Source organism: Zootoca vivipara, chromosome 16 (genome assembly GCF_965207765.1).
Source record: "Zootoca vivipara chromosome 16, rZooViv2.hap1.1, whole genome shotgun sequence".
NCBI classification, from domain to species: Eukaryota; Metazoa; Chordata; class Lepidosauria; order Squamata; family Lacertidae; genus Zootoca; species Zootoca vivipara.
In genome coordinates this window covers 29,109,233-29,129,206 of record NC_142599.1, presented here as the reverse complement: position 1 = coordinate 29,129,206, position 19,974 = coordinate 29,109,233, and the positions used below count along the sequence as shown (strand labels likewise).

Here is a 19,974-nt window from a genome sequence, read left to right as displayed (position 1 = left end):
ACAAAACAAGCATCATTTAGTTTCGTGCTCGCATGCAGGCGCAAGAGCTTGGGACCAAAAAAGGAGCACCCCGATTTTGGTCCCCATGACGTTGGAGGGCATGAGTACAGTACTGTGTTGCCAACCAGTTTCTGAAACTTTCCCCACCTTCTTGTAGTGGGATTGGTTTGCTTTTCTGTTATTGGTTATGATTCCTTACATGGTCAGTTTGGGGGGGGGGGATGTAAAAATAAAATGTGGAGAGGGGCAGGGGATCTGCGGCCTGCCCCACAGACCTGGGCCTTAGGCTCCATAGGCTGTCTGCTAACACCGCTGCTTCTGACTGCCTTTGCATCCCTTCTTTGCCTCACGATGGCATCACAAAGAGCTGCCAAGGCTCCTCATTCGGAAGCCTGGGGCCTTCCATGTTCCAGGTTCACCACAGCGCAGCCTGGAGAAGCAGACTGGGAGGACACTTCTAGGCAGGCGCGTCTGAGCCGCGAGGGCTCCTTCAATTCGCCACCATGAATTACCTCACCGTGCCCGCCATGTCCTCTGTGCCTCAGATGGAGAAAATGCTGACCCAGGAGCAGGGCCAAGCCCAGGGTCCGGGCACTGGAGTGCCTGGGACTTCCAGCTTTGGGCCTGGGCAGTTACCCTCACCCCACCCACAGTATTCCACGGTCCTGGCCGTCAGCCCCATGTCGCCCTTCATGAAAGGGTCCAGGAGATACAGCAGCAGGAGCAGCAGAGGCAGCAAGAGGTCAAGGCAAGGATCCAAAGCCGTAAACACAGGACCGAGAGCCAAAAGTGAGGGGGCGATTCCAGGGGTGCATTTAGACTTAACATTAGTGCTGTGGGCCTCCCCACCAGACCCATTTTTAGATGGCCATGTGTATTATTACTTAACTTCCTTCAAAATGGGGTGAGCCAGCATCGCTGCTTTTTCTACCGAATCGGACCACCGGACATGGAGCCCAGGGTTGTCTGCATCAAGAGTGGGGAGCCTTTTCTAGTCAGGGCCCCGATCCTTAGCTCCCCAAACCTTGGCAGGCCAGCTGCAGGAGCCACCTGTCAGTCACCTGGCATCCCTACGATGACAGGCGATGTCACGCTTTGAAGCAGCGGTGCCAACTTGAATAACATATTTGGGGGCAGATAAACCCTGCGCCCAATCTTAGCAATAGACGTCCCTGGTACTGATGAAGGGTTATCCCCCCCCCCCAACCCAACCCACTTTTTATCCCCAAAACAGCTCTGTGAGGTTGACTGGTCTCAGAAACTGCGACTTGGCCAGGGCTGCTCTGAATTCTTAAAGCTAAAAAGGGACATGAACCCAACTCTCCCCAAGCCCAAGTTTGTAGGCATATGGGTGCCTTCCAGCTCGCACCAAAGCAACAGCTACCGGTTGCAAAATTATGCATTTGCCTGCTTGAGCAAATTTTTAGGGCCTGCCTAATTTCTGTGACATTATTATTATTATTACTATTATTATTATTTATATACCGCCCTATACCTGGAGGTCTCAGGGCAGTTCACAGAAGAGATCAACCTAAGTTACTTTAAATTGCTTTTAAATATTATGTTTTAATTATAACCTGCCCTGGAACCTTGGGGTAAAGGGTGCATTAACAACAACAACAACAACAACAACAACAACAACAACAACAACAACAACAACAACTTTTTTCCCCTGAGGGTACTCAATGGTACGCACTACCGGCACCTTATTCCCCCCCCAAGGTTAAAATGTGTCACTTTCTGTAACAACTTCATTTTGTGTACTGACACCTATCCCTCCCTTAAAAAAATCAAACACTGATGATGACAACAACAATAATCTGAATTAAGCACTCCTGGTTTAATTCTAAAAAAATGGTAAGTAGCCAGGAGCCACTTCCTCTCTTGTCCTAGCAGAGCTCTAGGACTTACTCCAATCTCAAGGGCTGTAAGAAACAACGTTGGAGGTTTGTGCCCAATCCCAGCTCTCTTGCCCTCCAACAACCCTGTTACAAATTCCTTGCAAAATGAAGTCCAAATGTGGCTTTTATTAGGTGGGGGACCTGGGCCCCTAGGAGTTGGTGGCGCCTCTGCTTTAAAGCCCCAGTTTTCACAAGACCAAAAGACGAGCATCTTTCGGTCTTGTGTTCACACGCACGTGTGAGAATTTGGGACCAAAAAAAAGGAGCGTCCGATTTGGAGGATTAGGAGTATGGTACTGTGTTGCCAACCAGTTTCTGGAGGAAGATCAAACACTTTTTGCAGAGGGATTGGCTTGCTTTTCTGTTATTGGTTTTGGATTCTTACATGGTATCTGTCCGGATGTAGAAAAGGTCAGTTGGAAAAAAAGGTGAAAATAAAATGTGGAGAGGGGCAGGAGATCTGTGGCCGAGGCTGGGTTTCCCCAGGCACTCTGTGAGGCTTCCAACATACCGGTAATATTAAAATACGATAGTCTTTCAGATATTAAAAGCTTCCTTAAACAGGGCTGCCTCCAGATGTCTTCTAAAAGTCTGGGAGTTGTTTTTCTCTTTGACATCTGATGGGAGGGCATTCCACAGGGCGGGTGCCACTACCGAGAAGGCCCTCTGTCTGATTCCCTGCAACTTGGCTTCTCGCATCGAGGGAACCGCCAGAAGGCCCTCAGAGCTGGACCTCAGTGTCCGGGAAGAACGATGGAGGTGGAGACACTCCTTCAGGTATACTGGACCGAGGCCGTCATGCTGGTACAGCATGAATATATATATATAACAGAAAAACAAAAGCACATAAAAACAAACCACATGGGAAATACCCCATATGGGGTACAAAAAAAATGCACAGAATACAGGCATACAAAAAGAATAACATTCAAAATTAAAAACAATAAAAAACAACAAAAAAAGAAACAAAAAAATATAATCCTGTTTATATATCTAAATCTCTGACATTGTTGACTTCCTCATGTCCCTCCTAGCTGCGTTTCATTATATATCATCTTTAGTAATTTCTAAATCTTGTTTTTACATACATAACCTATTTTTACTTTTATTTCACATTTCATAATCCGTTCAAGTCTTGATTAACACTTATATCTGAATCTTACTATATTAAAAAATAAAAAATATCAACAAATTCTTTTCTACAACCTCTATGTACTTCCAAATCTTAAACATTTTCAATATTGCAATTATTTTTCAAATAAATTTTAAATTTCTTCCAATCTTCTTCCACCTCTGGTCACGGAGTCTCCTGCTCAGTTCAGCTAGTTCCATAAATTCGATCATCTTCGACTGCCACTCATCCACTGTAGGTAGATCTTCATTCTTCCAATTCCTAACCAATAATATTCTCGCTGCTGTTGTGGCATACAGAAAAAACGTAACATCTTTCTTACGTATTTCCTCTCTAACTATCCCAAGTAAAAAAGCTTCTGGTTTCTTACCAAAAGTGTTTTTCAACACTTTTTTCATTTCATTATAAATCTTTTCCCAGAAGATCTTTACTTTTATCACATATGGAAAAAGGTTCCTTCTTGCTTCTTACATTTCTAACATTTGTTATCATTCTTGTGGTAAATCTTAGCTAATTTTACGGGTGTAAGATACCATCTATACATCATTTTCATCATATTTTCTCTTAAAGTGTTACACGCGGTAAACTTCATATTCTTCTTCCACAACCTTTCCCAATCCTCTATCATAATATTGCGACCCACATCATTTGCCCATTTGATCATTACAGATTTCTTTTGTTCGTCTTTCGTATGCCATTCCAACAATAAATTATACATCTTTGAAAGATTCTTAGTTTTAGATTCTAACAACTCCGTTTCCAATTTTGACTTTTTTATTTGAAAAACTACTTTTTAAATCAAATTTATACATTTCATTTATTTGATAATACTGTAACCAATCATTTACATTGCTTTTTAACTGTTCATAAGTTTTTAACTTTAAAGTTAAAGTTAAAAGTTCTTCCATCAATATATCTTTGTACTTTAACCACTTGGTTTCCATATTCAATTTTTTCTGTGCCTTGGCCTCAAAAGGTGAAATCCACCTGGGTGTTTTCCTTTCTAATAAATCCTTGTATCTAATCCATACATTATACAATGACTTTCTGATAATATGACATTTGAATCCTTTATGAACCTTGACTTTATCATACCACAAATATGCATGCCAACCAAATGCGTTATCTTGACCTTCCAAATCCAATACATCGACATTCTCAAGTAAAAACAATTCTTTCATCCAGCAAATGCTGCGGCTTCAAAATATAACTTTAAATCCGGCAGGGAAAAACCTCCTCTCTCCTTAGCATCCGTTAACAATTTATATTTAATTCTTTGTTTTTTCCCCTGCCATATAAATTTTGATAACGCCCTTTGCCATTCTTTAAAACAGCCTAAATTATCAACAATAGGTAATACCTGAAATAGAAACAACATATTTGGCAATACATTCATTTTTATCACAGCTATTTGGCCCAATAAGGATAATTTCAAATTTGACCATGTTTCCAAATCTCTCTTAATTTCACTCCACAATTTTTGATAATTGTTTTTAAATACATTTATATTTTTCTCAGTCATATTCACTCCCAGATATTTCACCTTTTTAACAAATGTCAAACCTGTGGTATTCTGTAAACTCTTTATTTCTTCTGGTGTTAATTTTTTTGCCAAAACTTTGGTTCGGTGCCTGCAGCGCCGATGCTGTGGGAGCGCATGCCCATACGCGCGCATAAACGCTATTTCCGGCGCACTTCCAGGTCACAGGAGCACCAGAAATAGCTTATGTGCATGCGCACGGGCATTCTCCCACCCGGGTAAACCTTGCTGACCCCTGATCAAGAGTTTCATGCTGTACGCTTAAACCCTGCAAGCTGTCCGAACTCCTGAATTATTTCCAGTGCTTTCACTGCACTGGTCTCCGGGTCTTGTAATGTCAATACTAGGTCATCTGCAAAGGCTTTTAATTTGTACTGTTTTGATCCCACTCCTATCCCTTTCACCTCCTCCTCATTCCTAATCATGTTCAGCAAGACCTCCAGGCAGGGGCGTACCCAGGATCAAAACTAGGGGGGGGCAAGCCATGGTCATTCAGGGGCGGGGCCAAGACAGGGGAGGGGAGGGGCCACAAAGTGGGAATGTGGGCGGGGCTACGGAGCCCAGGTGAAACTGACATTTTTTTAGGGAGCTGACACCACGCTTACACATAATCTCTGCTTGGGAAAATAAAACAGGAAACATAAACAAACCTCAGTCAGTAAAGCATGAGACTCTTAATGTTGTGGTTTCAAGCCCCATGTTGGGCAAAATATTCCTGCATTGCAGGGGGTTGGACTAGATGATCCTGGTGGTTCCCTTCCAACTATGTGAATGATTCTGTTGTATCTGAAGGGCTGTTCACAGGAAAGATAGAGCAAACTTGTTTTGGGAGAGATGCTTGTGCTGTGATTCCTGCACTGGAGGGGGTTGGTCTAGAGGACCCTCGGGGGTCCCTTCCAACCATCTAGTTCTGTGATCCTATGATTAAAATACTCCAAGAAATATACAAACAGGCTTCTCTGTGGCAGTCACTGGAAAGGGCTCCAGGGGCGGCCATCCCACAGAAAGTTTGGTATGTGCCCTGCCAAACCACCCTCTAGCCCAAGCCCCATTCACCAGGTGAGACCTGGTGAGCTGAAGGAGTGCTCTGCAGTGGCAATGGGGCTGCCCAGGAGAGCTTGGCTGGGGATCTATCTATGCCTATCTATAGGGCTGATTCATTTTATCTTAGGTAGGATTTAAAGATTAATAAACTGCCAGTGATCAAATCAAACCCAGCTCCTAATTTTAACCCCTCACCCCTCCTGGGAAGAAGAGAAATAAGAAGGGGGGGCAGGTGGAGAAGGTCATATGCAGATCTTCAGACATATTTTCTCTCCAGCAAAGACTTGATAGGTGGGGTGCCTTCTGTTCTTACAAAACTTGATCCCCCCCCACTTTAAAACATACAAAAAGTTAAAATGCTGAAATAGATTGAATTTCACATCCACTTAATTGGATATTCCCTGGTTCTAGTATTATGAGAAGGATAAAAATCTCTCATTCCCACCCCCAATTACTTGCCTTTTTTCTAAAAGTTATAATGCCCCAGGTTTTGTAACATTTCCTCATAGGGGAATTGCTCCAACCCCTGGATCATATTGGTCACTCCCCCGCCCCGCCAATAATGTGCTTTGCTGCCATAGCAATAAGTATGCTCTCATAGACCCAACCTTCAGCAACATAGCCTTTCAGTTTTGTTCCATGTACATGCTGTCAATTACTACCTGATAAACTGATGACACAACCTTGATGGCAGAAAGCGAGGAGGAATTAAAGAACCTTTTAATGAGGGTGAAAGAGGAGAGCGCAAAATATGGTCTGAAGCTCAACATCAAAAAAACCAAGATCATGGCCACTGGTCCCATCACCTCCTGGCAAATAGAAGGGGAAGAAATGGAGGCAGTGAGAGATTTTACTTTCTTGGGCTCCTTGATCACTGCAGATGGTGACAGCAGTCACGAAATTAAAAGACGCCTGCTTCTTGGGAGAAAAGCAATGACAAACCTAGACAGCATCTTAAAAAGCAGAGACATCACCTTGCCGACAAAGGTCCGTATAGTTAAAGCTATGGTTTTCCCAGTAGTGATGTATGGAAGTGAGAGCTGGACCATAAAGAAGGCTGATCGCCGAAGAATTGATGCTTTTGAATTATGGTGCTGGAGGAGACTCTTGAGAGTCCCATGGACTGCAAGAAGATCAAACCTATCCATTCTTAAGGAAATCAGCCCTGAGTGCTCCCTGGAAGGACAGATCATGAAGCTCAGGCTCCAATACTTTGGCCACCTCATGAGAAGAGAAGAATCCTTGGAAAAGACCCTGATGTTGGGAAAGATTGAGGGCACTAGGAGAAGGGGACGACAGAGGACAAGATGGTTGGACAGTGTTCTCGAAGCTACGAACATGAGTTTGACCAAATTGCGGGAGGCAGTGCAAGACAGGAGTGCCTGGCGTGCTATGGTCCATGGGGTCACGAAGAGTCGGACACGACTAAACGACAACAACAAAAACTGCAAATATGGTACTCACAGGTACATGATCCACGGAGTCAACCATTCATCCTATTATTTGATGTAAACTGCTTAGCTGCTTGTTTATAGTTGCTTTATACTAAGTCAATTGGTCAATCTTGTTTAGTATTGTCTACACTGACTGGCAGCAGCTTTCCAGAGTTTCTGACTCTACCTGGACATGCCTGCAACTGAACCGTCCTAGGGCAATGCAAGGCAGTTGATCTATACTGAGCTACAGCCCAGAAGGCATAAACCAGGAACCAGCGGAGCACTTAAGAAAGGACAATAACAGTTTGCTATAATTTGGCAAGCTTTGGATACCTAAACCAGCTCAAGAGAGGGGCTTGCATTTCTTTGAGGTGAAGAACTGAAATACACAGGTTCTTCCTTTGAAACAAAAGAATGTCAGGGATTTGCAAGATGCAAATTAAATCCCCGCCCCCAGGCAAATCTACTTGGGGTGTGAATTGGATTTGAGCTCACAGCTCCTTCTTTATGTGGCTGTTGAGCTCAAAGGAACAACAATGGGCTGGGCACAGGAGGAGCTGCTGCAAAAAAGATATTTTAAAAAGCAAAACTTTTGAGGCCATTTATCATACAGTAATAATTTTCACAATTTGCCAGACCAAAGTGAACTAAAAAGGAGGAAGAAGAAGAAGGAAGGAAGAGCTTGCAGGAAAACCTCCTTCAGTTTGACAGCGAGTCAGGGAGGGAGAGGAACAGCTTTGCTGAGGCTGCTGCTCACAACTCCAGCCGCTGCCTTGCCGGGTGGGGAGGGGGAGGGGAAGCCACTTTGCTGGGAGGGAAGGAGCCCCGCTGGGGCTGCGAGATAGGGAAGGAGCCGAAGGGAGAACAGCAGCTTTGCCGAGGCTGCCATGGGTGTAGGCAGGGGGGGCAGGAGGGGGCAGCTGCCCCCCCCCCTAGAAGCAAAAAAATTAATGTATTTTACAGACCATAACCAGCACTTTTCCCCTCCAAAAACTGAAGTGGAAAGGGCTTTGCTTTAGCAAGAGCAGCTAAGTCTCCGCTTGCTGGGGGGGGGGGGACACAGCAGTAACAAAAACACATCAAATAAATAAAGCAAAGTGGCTACCAGTAGTTAAGCAGTTAAGACAATGGAGCATATATCCCCAGGCAAGATTCGATAGCTGACCATTTCACCCTATTGTTCTTAAATGGGAGTTGTTAATGAGCATTCAGGAGCATTAAGAGTTCTATTGGCGATTTAATGAGGGTGCAGACTCAGAGGATTCAATTTGACTAAGGTGGCTCTGCAAGGCTAAAAAGAAGTGAATAAGAAAGGGGGGAGGCTGTAGCTTTGACAGACACAGTGATGTTTATAAAAAGCATTGGTGTTCCAGTCTGCCCCTCCTCCTGCATCTGTATACTGTAAATCAGGGGTGGCCACCTCCCAAGAGACTCTGATCTACTCAGAGTTTAAAACTGGGGGTGATCTACCCCCTTTTGGGGGGTTCAGGTCAAAGCTGCTGAGTTTTTTTTAAAGGAAGGGAAGCCCTGTTTTTTGGGGTTTAGGTCAAACTTGTTGAGCTTCTTTTAGGAGGGAGGGAGGCCCATTTTTGTTTAGGGCTTCAGGTCATAGTTCAACTTTTTTGAGGGAGGAGGAAAATTTTGGGTGAGCTTTTTTTAGGGGTGCCAGTGACCTACCAGTGATCTACCACAGACATCCAGTGATCTACTGGTAGATCACAATCTACCTGTTGGACGTGCCTGCTGTAAATCAAGCAGAGAGAAAGATGCTTACAAGGCTCCTGTACATGCAGAGTTCAAGCATCACAGCGTCATCCAGAGACACCCACAAATATGAGTTATCTCTCTCTCTATTTCTTCCTTCCTTCCTTCCCTCCCTCTTCCATCCTTAATAAAATACGGGGGGAGGCAGATAAGCCCCAAATAGAAAGCCCATCAACATGGGGGGATGACTCTTTCAAATACGGTATTTACCAGTAATTGGGGGGGGGGGAGGCACCTAGGCCTCTAGGAGTTGGCTGCTATGCCTAGGAGTAGGACAATTCAAGAAAGCAGAACGATGCATATGGTATGGTAATATATCAATAGAATCGTAGAATTGTAGTCGGAAGGGACCACAAGGGTCATCTAGTCCAACCCCCTGCAATGCAGGATTTTTTTCCTAAGGTGGGGCTTGAACCATGGTTGAAATATTATGCTGATATGCAGCAACACCTCGGAGCCGTCGTGGCTGCGGCCGTGTCTTGCCTCGCCCTCGCCCGCCCTGCCACCCCCTCTCGCCTGCCCGACCCTCCTGTCCTCTCCAGCCAAGCAGGGTAGCCGCCAACGCTACCAGCCCCAGAAGCACAAGGTGGCCGCTGCTGCCGCTGCCACGATGTCATCAGGCCCGCTGGCCCTTTAGCCCCGCCCACTTCGTGGCCCCTCCCCTTCCGTGCCTTGGCCCCGCCCCTGAACGACCATGGCTTGCCCCCCCCTAGTTTTGATCCTGGCTACGCCCCTGGAGGCTGCTTCTCCCGACTCAAGCCGCTGCATTGCCTGACAGTCAGGCGGGGAGGGAGGGGCAGGAGCTGCTTTTCAGGGAGCTGGTCGGCAAGCTGCCGTGTCGGGTGTTTATTTTATTTTAATTTTATTGCTTCTAGAGGGGGGCAGGAGCCCTAACCTGCCGGGTGCTGGGTACGCCCCTGCCTCCAGGACTGTTATGCAAAGTAGAGGGGAAAGTGGGCACCCTTGCCTGATTCCCTTTTCTATTCTAATTTCCTCTGGTACCACATTGTTCACAATAATTTTCACTTTCTGTTCAGAATAAATCGCCTTTATACCACTAATAAACCCCTCCCCCACCCCCATCTTTCCCCAAAAAAAATATATCATAAAACTCCAAGAAACATTATCAAAAGCTTTCTCTGCATCAATAAAAATTAATACTGCTTTGGTATTTATTTTTACCTCCAGCCTTTCCAGCACATCAACCACATTTCTTATGTTATCTTTCATATGTTTTGCGGGCAAAAAACCCGCCTGATCTTGGTGTATTTAATCGTTTAACACCCTTTTAAACCTTGAGGCCAGAATACTTGCAAAAATTTTATAATCCACATTTAAAAGGGAGATTGGGTGGTAATTCTTCATCTGAGTTCTATCTGCCTCTGGTTTTAGAATCAGAGTTACAAAAGCTTCTCTCCAGGTCTCGGGTGCTTTCATGCGTACAGCATGAAACTCTTGATCAGAGGTCGGCAAGGTTTACCCGGGTGGGAGGATGCCCGTGCACATACACTTCAGCTATTTCTGGTGCTCCTGCGACCTGGAAGTGCGCTGGAAATAGCGTTTATGCACGTGTATGGGCGTGCGCTCCCGCACACTCTCCTGCACTCCGGCCCACCGCAGCATCAGCACTGCAGGGACCGGCCCGAAGCGCCGTAAGTTTGGGGACCCTGATCTAGTCCAACCCTCTGCAATGCAGGAATATGCCGCTGTTGCATACAAGGATCAAACCTGCAACCTTGGCATTGTCAGCACCACGCTCTATCCAACTGAGCTACTCAGGCCCTTGTTGCAGGGGACAACCTCATGCGGTCTGAGAAACTGGGTGAGGGGAATAGCTGCCTCCGCTGCCCTCACCCTCAAACGATTCTTCCTCCCTCTCTAACTCTAGCAAAGCAGGGCCGCCATCATCACAAGAGGAAGCACAGACGAATGACGCTGAGAGAGATGGTGGCGTATGCTTGGCAGAAGATCCACCCAAAACTCGTCTTGCTGCATAAGATCATCTACGACTTGACTCAGTCTTCCATCTTTGACTTCCTAATCTGCTCTGTGGTTGCTATCAATACCATATTGCTGGTGGCTCAAACGTTTGCGGTGGTCGAAATTCGGGGAGGTCAGCCCGCAGGAGAAGCATTTCTTTCCTCATAAATAATCCTGCTCCGTAGACTTCTTCTGAATAATAATAATAATATAATAATAAATTATTATTTATACCCCGCCCATCTGGCTGGGCTTCCCCAGCCACTCTGGGCAGCTCCCAACAGAAAAATAAAACAATCGATTAAACATTAAAAGCCTGCCTAAACAGGGCTGCCTTCAGATGTCTTCTAAAAATCCGGTAGCTGTTTTTCCCTTTGACATCTGATGGGAGGGCGTTCCACAGGGCGGGCGCCACTACCGAGAAGGCCCTCTGCCTGGTTCCCTGCAACTTGGCTTCTCGCAATCAGGGAGCCGCCAGAAGGCCCTCGGTGCTGGACCTCAGTGTCCGGGCAGAACGATGGGGGTGGAGACGCTCCTTCAGGTATACTGGACCGAGGCCATTTAGGGCTTTAAAGGTCAGCACCAACACTTTGAATTGTGCTTGGAAACGTACTGGGAGCCAATGTAGATCTTTAAAGACCGCTGTTATGTGGTCTTGGCGGCCGCTCCCAGTCACCAGTTTAGCTGCCACATTCTGGATTAGTTGTAGTTTCCGGATCACCAGGGCCTGCCCTACGGCAAGGCTTGGTGGGGCAGGCCGCCAGACAGCCGCGCTGGGAAATGGGGCGAGGGGTGCCGGAGGGATCTTTGTACCACGGCGCCAGGGCGCCAGATATGCTTAAGACAGCCCTGCAGATCACCTTCAAAGGTAGCCCCACGTAGAGCGCATGAATGCTGGGTAGAACTTCTCCTCCCAGACTCTGACAGCTGGCCCTCAGGAGAGATCCCCACAGTTGGAAGCCATATTGACCCGAGGGCCTTGTATCTGCAGAATAAGGCACTGGCCCTTTCAGGAAGCAACGCTAGTCAGTGATTACCTATCCCCGATAGAAACCAGCCAATTGCTTCAGAACCTTGCTGAGACCACTTCAGAGTTTGGCCTTGCCTTTAGGGGCATTATCTGTGGTCCTGCACCCACACCTTTATCTCCTGTGGAGATTCAACCAGGGACTACTGCCCCCACTCCCCGCTTAGGCTACCCACCCTCTTATCTCCACAGATCACAGCAGCTTTCATCATGGAGGAGAGTGGCTTTCTCACAATCAATGGTTCTCTCTTTCTCTCCTCTCTTGCACCAGAATGGTTCTTTGCTGCCATGGATCCTGCCTTCCTTTCTATCTACGTGTTCGAGGCTGTCCTCAAGCTCATTGCATTGGGCTTCGACTATTTCCGCGATCCGTGGAATGACATTGGTGGGTCTTTTTGCAGTGTGGTCAAGGGGGTATAGACAGGCGCTGAGGCCAGTGCTATGTTTCTAGAAAAAGAGGTGCCGGGACCCACCATGGACGCCTCCCTTGTTCTCTTAGCATGGCAATGGCGCCCACCTGAGAGGTGCCGGAACTGAGTTTTGGCAGGTTGAAGCTGAGAGAAAAAGCCCTGGCTGATACCAAGGGATTCCAGGGCAAACAATTTAATTAGCAGACTGCCTGAGAATAGCAACATGTGCAGAACTAACAGCAGACCCTTCTCAAATGATGAGGAGGTTGGTACCAAGCGAACACAAGATTCAGGGGTAGAAATCAGCTATGTGTTGTTGTTTTCTCTGGAATGCCTGTAATGTTATACTAGTTGTATAAGCTTAACGCTGCTTCCATGCTACATTTGCCAGCTCAGCGGACAGCCTGAAGCACCGTTTCATGTGGGTCTGCCTTAATTCCTATGTTTCCTCTTCTTCCCCTCACCAGATTTCTTCATTATGTGCATCACGGTGGTGGATTTTATACTTCCCTTGCTCCTCACCAACAGAATAGGCAGAAGCGGCAACTCACTCAGTATCTTCCGGGTCCTCAAAATCTGCAAGGCCGTCCGTGCTATCCGCGCCATCCGCTTCCTGCTCACCTTCCGGTTAGTGCCAACATTTCGAGCTGGGGGTGGAGGGGAATAGAAGAGCTCCTTGGCGCCTCCATAGTCAATATTGCACAAGAGGGCTTCCAGCACATACTAGGACCCTCCTGTCCGGTACCTTGAAATCATTCTTCTATCACTGTCCACAAAGAATATTTGGAACTGTAATTTGCTCAGTAAAATGGGTCATCTGGAACCCAAAGCAACTTCCCAGGTTTTAGAAGGTGGGGTGTGGGGCAGAAGGGTTGGCAGCAACTGACCTTACAACCCTACCTATCTCTCTATTTCTTTGTTTGCTTTTATATGTAGAATGATGGAGAACCTCCAGGACGTCGCAAGCACTTTTGTGTTGTCCTCCCAGGCCATCGGAGCCATTATTCTGCTCATGTTCTCTTTCCTTTGTATCCTCCCGGGAAAGAGCAGAATGGAGAGGGAAGATTCCAGGTGCAGCTGGGGCCAATTGGGACTGGTAGGACAGAAGGCAGGGAGGCCAGCAGTAGGTGGCGCCAGAGCCAATGAGAGACAGAGGCCATTAATTCTAGTTTTGTCCTCCTCCTCCTCCTCCTCCTCCTCCTCCTCCTCCTCCTCCTCCTCCTCCTCCTCCTCCCTGCTGAGCTCTAACAAGGGCAACACTGAGATCTGCCTTCTTCCGCTCCCCAAAATTTTACTGTCACTGATTTCTGTCATGTCATCCTATGATGAGGGAATTCCGCAGGTTAATTACGAAACCTTGGAAGAGGCAAAGGGATGGTGTTCTCCCAAAAATCCTGCATTTCCAAGGCTGATTATTTCGTTCCTTAGCCTCCGCCTTCCACCCGTCAGTCATGTCTTCCGTGGTGCTGCGTGACATGTTCAATGAAGCTGACGAAAAACACTTCGGAGACCTCTTCAACACCATCTTCACACTTTTCCAGCTCTTCACTTTGGATGACTGGTCCCTCATCTACCTTAAATGTCAAGAAGCAGGTGAGGGAAGAGGATGCTTGTCAGGGGGGTGCATAGAACAGGCACCCCCAAACTGCGGCCCTCCAGATGTTTTGGCCTACAACTCCCATGATCCCTAGCTAACAGGACCAGTGGTCGGGGAAGATGGGAATTGTAGTCCAAAACATCTGGAGGGCCGAAGTTTGGGGAGGCCTGGCATAGAACGTAGCACAGTTTTAAGCACAATCAGTTTAAAAAATACAACCCACCCAGCCTCGTGTCAAGATTGAAGAGCAAGATGGGAATTTGTTAAACGTGGAGATTTCCTGAAAAACCCACCCGTAGGCAGCAGCATCACCCACAGACCCCATATGTATTTCTTTCCAGGTTCCTGGTACATCATCATCTTCCTGATCATCTACATCCTTGTGGAGTACTTCTTGCTTCTCAAGTAAGTCTAGGCTCCTCAGGCTTTTGACTTACTGGAGAGGACCTTGGATGGGAGGTCAAGGGAAGGTTTGTTGATTTATCACATTTATATCATGCTTTTCCTCCAAGGTGCTCAAGGTAGCATACATTGTTCACTGCCTGCCCGCCCACACCACCACCACCCCGGAATTTTATCCTCACAATATCCCTGTTAGCAGTTCTGGGTTAAGATTCATGAAGAATTTAAAAATATATATTTAAAACGACAATTCACAAAAACCAGAGGCATACTTAATGGGCTTACTAACGGATGACATCCCAAAAGGAATTTATTTCGTTACGGGACAGCAGTGGCAAGAATATTAATCACTAAGAATTGAAAAACATCAACAATACTGTACCTGTATTGTCGGAATGGAGATCAAAAATTTGTGAGTTCATGACAATGGCAAAATTAACAGTATTAGTAAGAGGAGGCTCTATCCAGAAAGCTAATAAAGAATGGGAAAGCGTAGAATTATATATGAAAGAAAGTTAATAAAGAATAGGAAAGTGAAGAAAGATAGATTAAGAAATAGGGAAAGGGAAAGTAGGCAATAGGAAATAGAGTAGATTTTGAATCGCAAGGTAATTGGATAATAAAAAGATTGTGTATATCAAGAATAAAAATAAACAACATAGCAGAATAAAATAGGTAAATACCAATAATATCGCACATAGGTGAGGGAAGTAGGGATGCAGGGGGGGGAGGGAGGAGCGGAGGGATGGGGGGAATTATAAGTAGTAATTGAAGGGGTATTAAATATTAAAGATCAAGGTGATGGAGGTTGTTAATTATGTGATTTCTTCTTTTATTGTATTGATGTACAGTATTGTCTTATCTATTTATTTGTGTTATTCTTTATTTGTGTTGATATAATTCTTAATAAAGATTATTTTTTTAAAAAAATGTATAGAGATATCTATATAGATATAGATATAGGGAAGGACTGGCCCGAGGTTCTCTCTGGCACAGAGATGTCAGGCTGCGACGGGGCAATTCTCTGCATGTGAGCCACTCTAGCCTCACCACACTACTCCGTGCTTCGCCTCTTCATTTCTTGGACACTGGGGGAGGCCCGGTCCCCACCCCAAAAATATTGCGGGGGGATCCCCAAAGGGGCACGCGCCGCAGGAGCTGGTGCCCCTGTTGTGGCAGATTTAGTCCTGCCTGAGACAGTGGAGGAGGATCTGCTTGGATACGACCTTGCGTCTGGTTTCGGGGGAATGGGATTTGGGTGCCTTAGCTGTCCTCCTGACCCCTGCTTTGAGACCATTGGGCTGAAAAGTTTACCAAACTGGGCAGGGAAATCTGCCATACTCCTGGCGAGCTTCACAACTGAGCACATTTGAACTTGGGATTCCTTGGTCTTAGCCAGACACTCTTAATGGGATTAGCTGTTTCCTAAATACATTGAGCTCTGACTGATCACACCAGAACGGGGACCGTGTGGGGTGGATTCCAAAACGCACAGCAAGGTAAAAGCTTAAAGCGAAAGTAAAAAGTTTTAGATAAACTAAACCCCGAGACACCCAAGAAAAGACTAAATAGCAGCAGGGCCAGCCCAGGACATTTTTGCTGCTTGAGGCACAGCAGAAAATGTTGCTCCCCTGCCACCGCCTCCTCTACCGCCTGAGGCGACTAGAAGCAGCCCGCCCAGGGAAGTCCTGCTGCCCTGAAGGCAGTGGAAAAGTAAAAGGAGGCCAGAGAGGAGCAGGTGGCAGTAGAGGAAAAGGAAGAGGAGGTAGTGGCAGTGGCAGTGGCAGCACGGGACTGCAGAAGAGGAGGAGGCAAGCGGTGTGCTGGATCTGCTGCCTGTCCCAACTGAGGCAACTGCCTCACCCAGTCTCATGGGTGGCCGGCTCTGAATAGCAACGATTGCTGTTAAAGCCTTGAGACGCAGTTGGGCTCTGTATTGGATTTGTAATTGTTCCTATATATGCAATGTATTTTTAACTGATTTTGTATATCTGATTGTTTTAACTTTTATGAAAGCGATGGTTTTATGTACATTTCCATTGCTCTTTGAGGAAGCAATTAGTAAATTGTGGAATATAGAACAGTCACAGCCCCGTTGCTGCCCTCTCTCCCTTTCTCTTGCAGCCTGGTGATTGCGGTCCTGGTCGACAACTTCCAGATGGCTTTGGTGAAGCGTCTAGAGCTCAAGAGGCAAAAGGTCAGCACAGCTCCCATTGGTGTACCCAGGATTTCTGGTGGGTGGGGCAGGACACCCACCTGTTATCATCCTCTGTCTGGCTCTGTCTAGCAGATTTCTTTTGACAATACTGTACGTGTGTTCTGTAAAATTTTGCCCTGTCCCAACCCAGACTCCCCTACCCACGCGTGTTCTGTAAAATCCCCCACCCCGCCCCAACACATTTATCCTACCCAAAGGCATGGCCCTGTAAAAGGCCCATATTTAGTTTGTTGTTGGCTGCGGCCTAGTCAGTTCTCCGGTCTGGGCAATGGTGCAGTTCTCCGGTCTGGGCAATGCTGCGACCTATTCAGTCTGCTGGGCAATGCTGGGCCCAGTTGGTTGTTGTGGAATTCAGTTGGTTGTTGTGGAATTTTGTGATGTCACCAATTGTCTGCAGCCAATGGAGACGCTGCTTCTCTGTTCTTTTCCCCAGCATGCACTTTTGGGTGAGTTGTGTGTTCTGGAACAGGGTTTTTATGTGGTTTTTACTTCGCCCAGGTGTGACATCTGTCTTACCGTAGGTAACTTTCTAAGGTCCTTCAGACATTGGCATGTGACGTTGTGTCAAAATTTCACCTCAATCGGTCAAGCGATTTCAGTGAAAAGTGGACACCCACCCACATGCCCTATTTACATTTTTATATATAGAGAGATTTACTTGATTTGGGAGGGGGCAGCTCCGCCACCTCCCCCTGGTTATGCCCATGCAAACTGGGGGTAGGCAGGGAATAGCTGTGGCTGGGACTGCCAGAATGAGTGTGCCAATCACTGAGTTGTATTTCTTTCTCCAATTGACAGAAGTGGGTCGAACTGAAGGAGAGCAGTGTGGCAGAGGATGCTTTTGCCAAAGTAGCAGGTAAGAAGAGTCTTTGGGGAGATGGGTAGCAGGCTTTGAGACTGGGCTCAAGCTTAGAACCTTTAATGCAGGGGTGAGGAACCTCAGGCCCGAATGTGGCCCTCCAAATATTTCTATCAGCCCCTCGGACTTTCCCTGCAGGCCACACCTGCTCCTTGAGTGTTTTGGCCCAGCAGGTGGTCCAGTTTGACCCACAAGGCCATTCCCCACCCACAAACCATACCTATTTGCCAATCAGCTGACATCACATTAACTGTCCTTGCCATGCTGGTGAACCAGGGCGGGCTTTGGCTCAGTTTGGCTGAGTGAGCAGGCATGCATAACTAAAGCAAGCAGCTGGTCTTTTTTTTTTTGAAGGCATCATCTGCAAAGGGGACTTTTTGTTCAAGCAGCCAATGCTTGCAAAATGAAGGCTTTTTTTGTGTCCCCCACTCATCAACTGAACCTGAAATGAATGAGCCTAAGTTAGTTATGTCCATTCATTTCAATGGATATACAGTACTCTGAGTAGGACAAACACTGATTGTTCAGAGGGAGGAAGATGGTTCTTAACATTGAAGCCAAGCTATGCATGCTGTCAAGTCTCCTTCTGCCCTTCTGCAGATAAGCCCCAAGCAAAAGAGGAAAAGGAGGAGGAATTATTCAGACGGACGGTCATGGGAAAATATGGCAGCCTCGAGTTGATGGACAGGTGAGGAGGCGCAGCAGCCAATAGATGAAAACGTATCTACTTGCAACATTTTTTAGCTTGCTCTTCAGTGGAAGAGAAGAAAACGGGGTTCCACAGAAGCTTAAAAATATCAGTACAGTGGTACCTCAAGTTACAAACCCCTCAGGTTACAAACGCTTCGGGTTACAAACTCCGCTAACCTGGAAGAGTTAACCTCGAGTTGAGAACTTTGCCCCAGGATGAGAACGGAAATTGTGTGCCAGCGGCACAGCGGCAGCAAGAGGCCCCATTAGCGAAAGCACGCCTCTAGTTAAGAACAGTTTCAGGTTAAGAAGGGTCCTCCGGAACGAATTACTGTAAGTTCGTAACTAGAGGTACCACTGTAGTAATAAGGAAGACCTTCCCCTCAGACAACCAAAAGCAGCAGAACAAAATAATTTAGCAGTAGAATAAACATTATTATTATTATTTATTATTATTTATGTAACAGTTTAACATCTCTCCTAAATGTTAATTATGAGGTGGACAGATGCCTCTCAACCAGGAACGGCATTCCACAAGTAGGGAATCACCTCTGAGAAGGCGCTGCCACAAGTGACCACCAGCTAGGTAGCACTTGCTCCAACAGGGCCTCCTCCACTGATTAGGGCCTGAAATAATTAATACTGTACTGGGGGAGATGCTCTAATCAGTACTGATGTCCCAAGCTGTTTGGTACCCCCAATGATATTTTCTTCTTTGTCTAGAGAGTGGGAATATCTCTACTTCTACTTCCGACTAATGACAGCAATTGAGACAAACCAGCAGCAGTTCCAGTCTCAGGCGTACACCACTGACAAGATCTTAGACACTTTCTTTGAGGTAGGAACAGTGCTTCCCCCCCCCCCAATAGAATAAAAGGTGCCGGTATTCCCCATGCAATATTGGGCCCTGCCAGAGTATCGTCCCTCCCTCCCTAAGCTGGGCAGAAGCTTTCTAGGCTTCGGAAGGAAATGCGAGGCTCGGATTTGAAAAAGGAAGAAGGTGACAATACTGCACACCAGCACATGCCACCAGGACAAAAAGGACTGGAGAAGAGAGTCCACTGAAATTAATCACTCTTAAGACATTTTCTCAGGCTTGCCTCCAATGAAGAGATGCTCTTTCTTTCCTCAAAGGAGCTCAATGAGATCAAGCTTAACCTCTTGGTCTTTTCATTGTTCCGTCGGGCTGGAGAGAATGAAATATATCCATTTCTTAAAGCAGGGATGGGAGATATGTGTGGGCCCTCCAGCTGTTACTGGACTCCAGCTCCCATCAGCCCCAGCCAGCATGGCCAATGAATTGGGAATGATGGGAGTTATGAATGAATTGGGAATGAAGGGCAACAACTTCCTACCTTGGCACTGAGAACATAGACCAAAGTTGCCAATCTTTTTTGCACCAGTGGTAATATTTTGATAAGGATTTTAATCCTGGTTTCTCAAACCTTAGTCCAACACCCTAACCATTATATCATGCTGGAATGAGTGGGATAAAGTGTAATAAATAATCATAGGATCTGACTCCTTTCTTTAACTTCCATTTACAGACAGCTGAACATGATTTCATTTCCAAATGAAGATGTTTGCATGGTGTTCCCAAACTAGACTTCACCTGCTCCTGGAGGCTTCAGTTAAAGGGTCAACCTAGCTTGACATTTTATTGATTTCTCACTTGTTTTATACATTATGTTATGTTTATTAAATGAATTTACATCTCTCTGTTGAGCACAACTATATTTGCTGGGTTTGACCTAAATAAGTTGCAGAATCTGTTTTGAATGCTTGACTTTGCCCTTCAGAGGACTGTAGGAAGCTCCTCAAGCTCTGGAACTCCTTAGCAAGGGAGGCATGTTTTAAGGTTAGACTTACACCATATATTTAAATCATATTTTGTACCACTTTAACAGTTGTGGCTTTTCCCCATAAAAGGGAGGGTAATGGGAAGTGAAGTTTACTCCTCACAGAATTATAGTT

General features: G+C 46.2%; 1 protein-coding gene across 1 annotated transcript; it reads left to right on the top strand.

Moving 5' to 3' along the window:
- Window positions 1-450: 450 nt before the first annotated feature.
- On the top strand, window positions 451-19,717 carry LOC132591334 (cation channel sperm-associated protein 1). The gene is made up of 12 exons (XM_060269587.2): window positions 451-789; window positions 10,706-10,930; window positions 12,096-12,209; window positions 12,702-12,861; window positions 13,171-13,262; window positions 13,684-13,827; window positions 14,173-14,236; window positions 16,358-16,430; window positions 17,250-17,307; window positions 17,911-17,998; window positions 18,724-18,838; window positions 19,548-19,717. The coding sequence occupies exons 1-12, from the start codon at window positions 504-506 to the stop codon at window positions 19,575-19,577; spliced, it is 1,449 nt and encodes a 482-aa protein (XP_060125570.2). The 5' UTR covers window positions 451-503; the 3' UTR covers window positions 19,578-19,717.
- Window positions 19,718-19,974: the final 257 nt, after the last annotated feature.

Excerpts from the sequence above, each read along its gene's own strand:
- LOC132591334 (XM_060269587.2), top strand. The coding sequence starts at position 504 with ATGAATTACCTCACCGTGCCCGCCATGTCCTCTGTGCCTCAGATGGAG. Across the intron at positions 790-10,705 it reads CACAGGACCGAGAGCCAAAA|CAAAGCAGGGCCGCCATCAT; the intron begins GTGAGGGGGCGA and ends CTCTAACTCTAG. Across the intron at positions 13,263-13,683 it reads GCTCATGTTCTCTTTCCTTT|TCATGTCTTCCGTGGTGCTG; the intron begins GTATCCTCCCGG and ends TCCACCCGTCAG.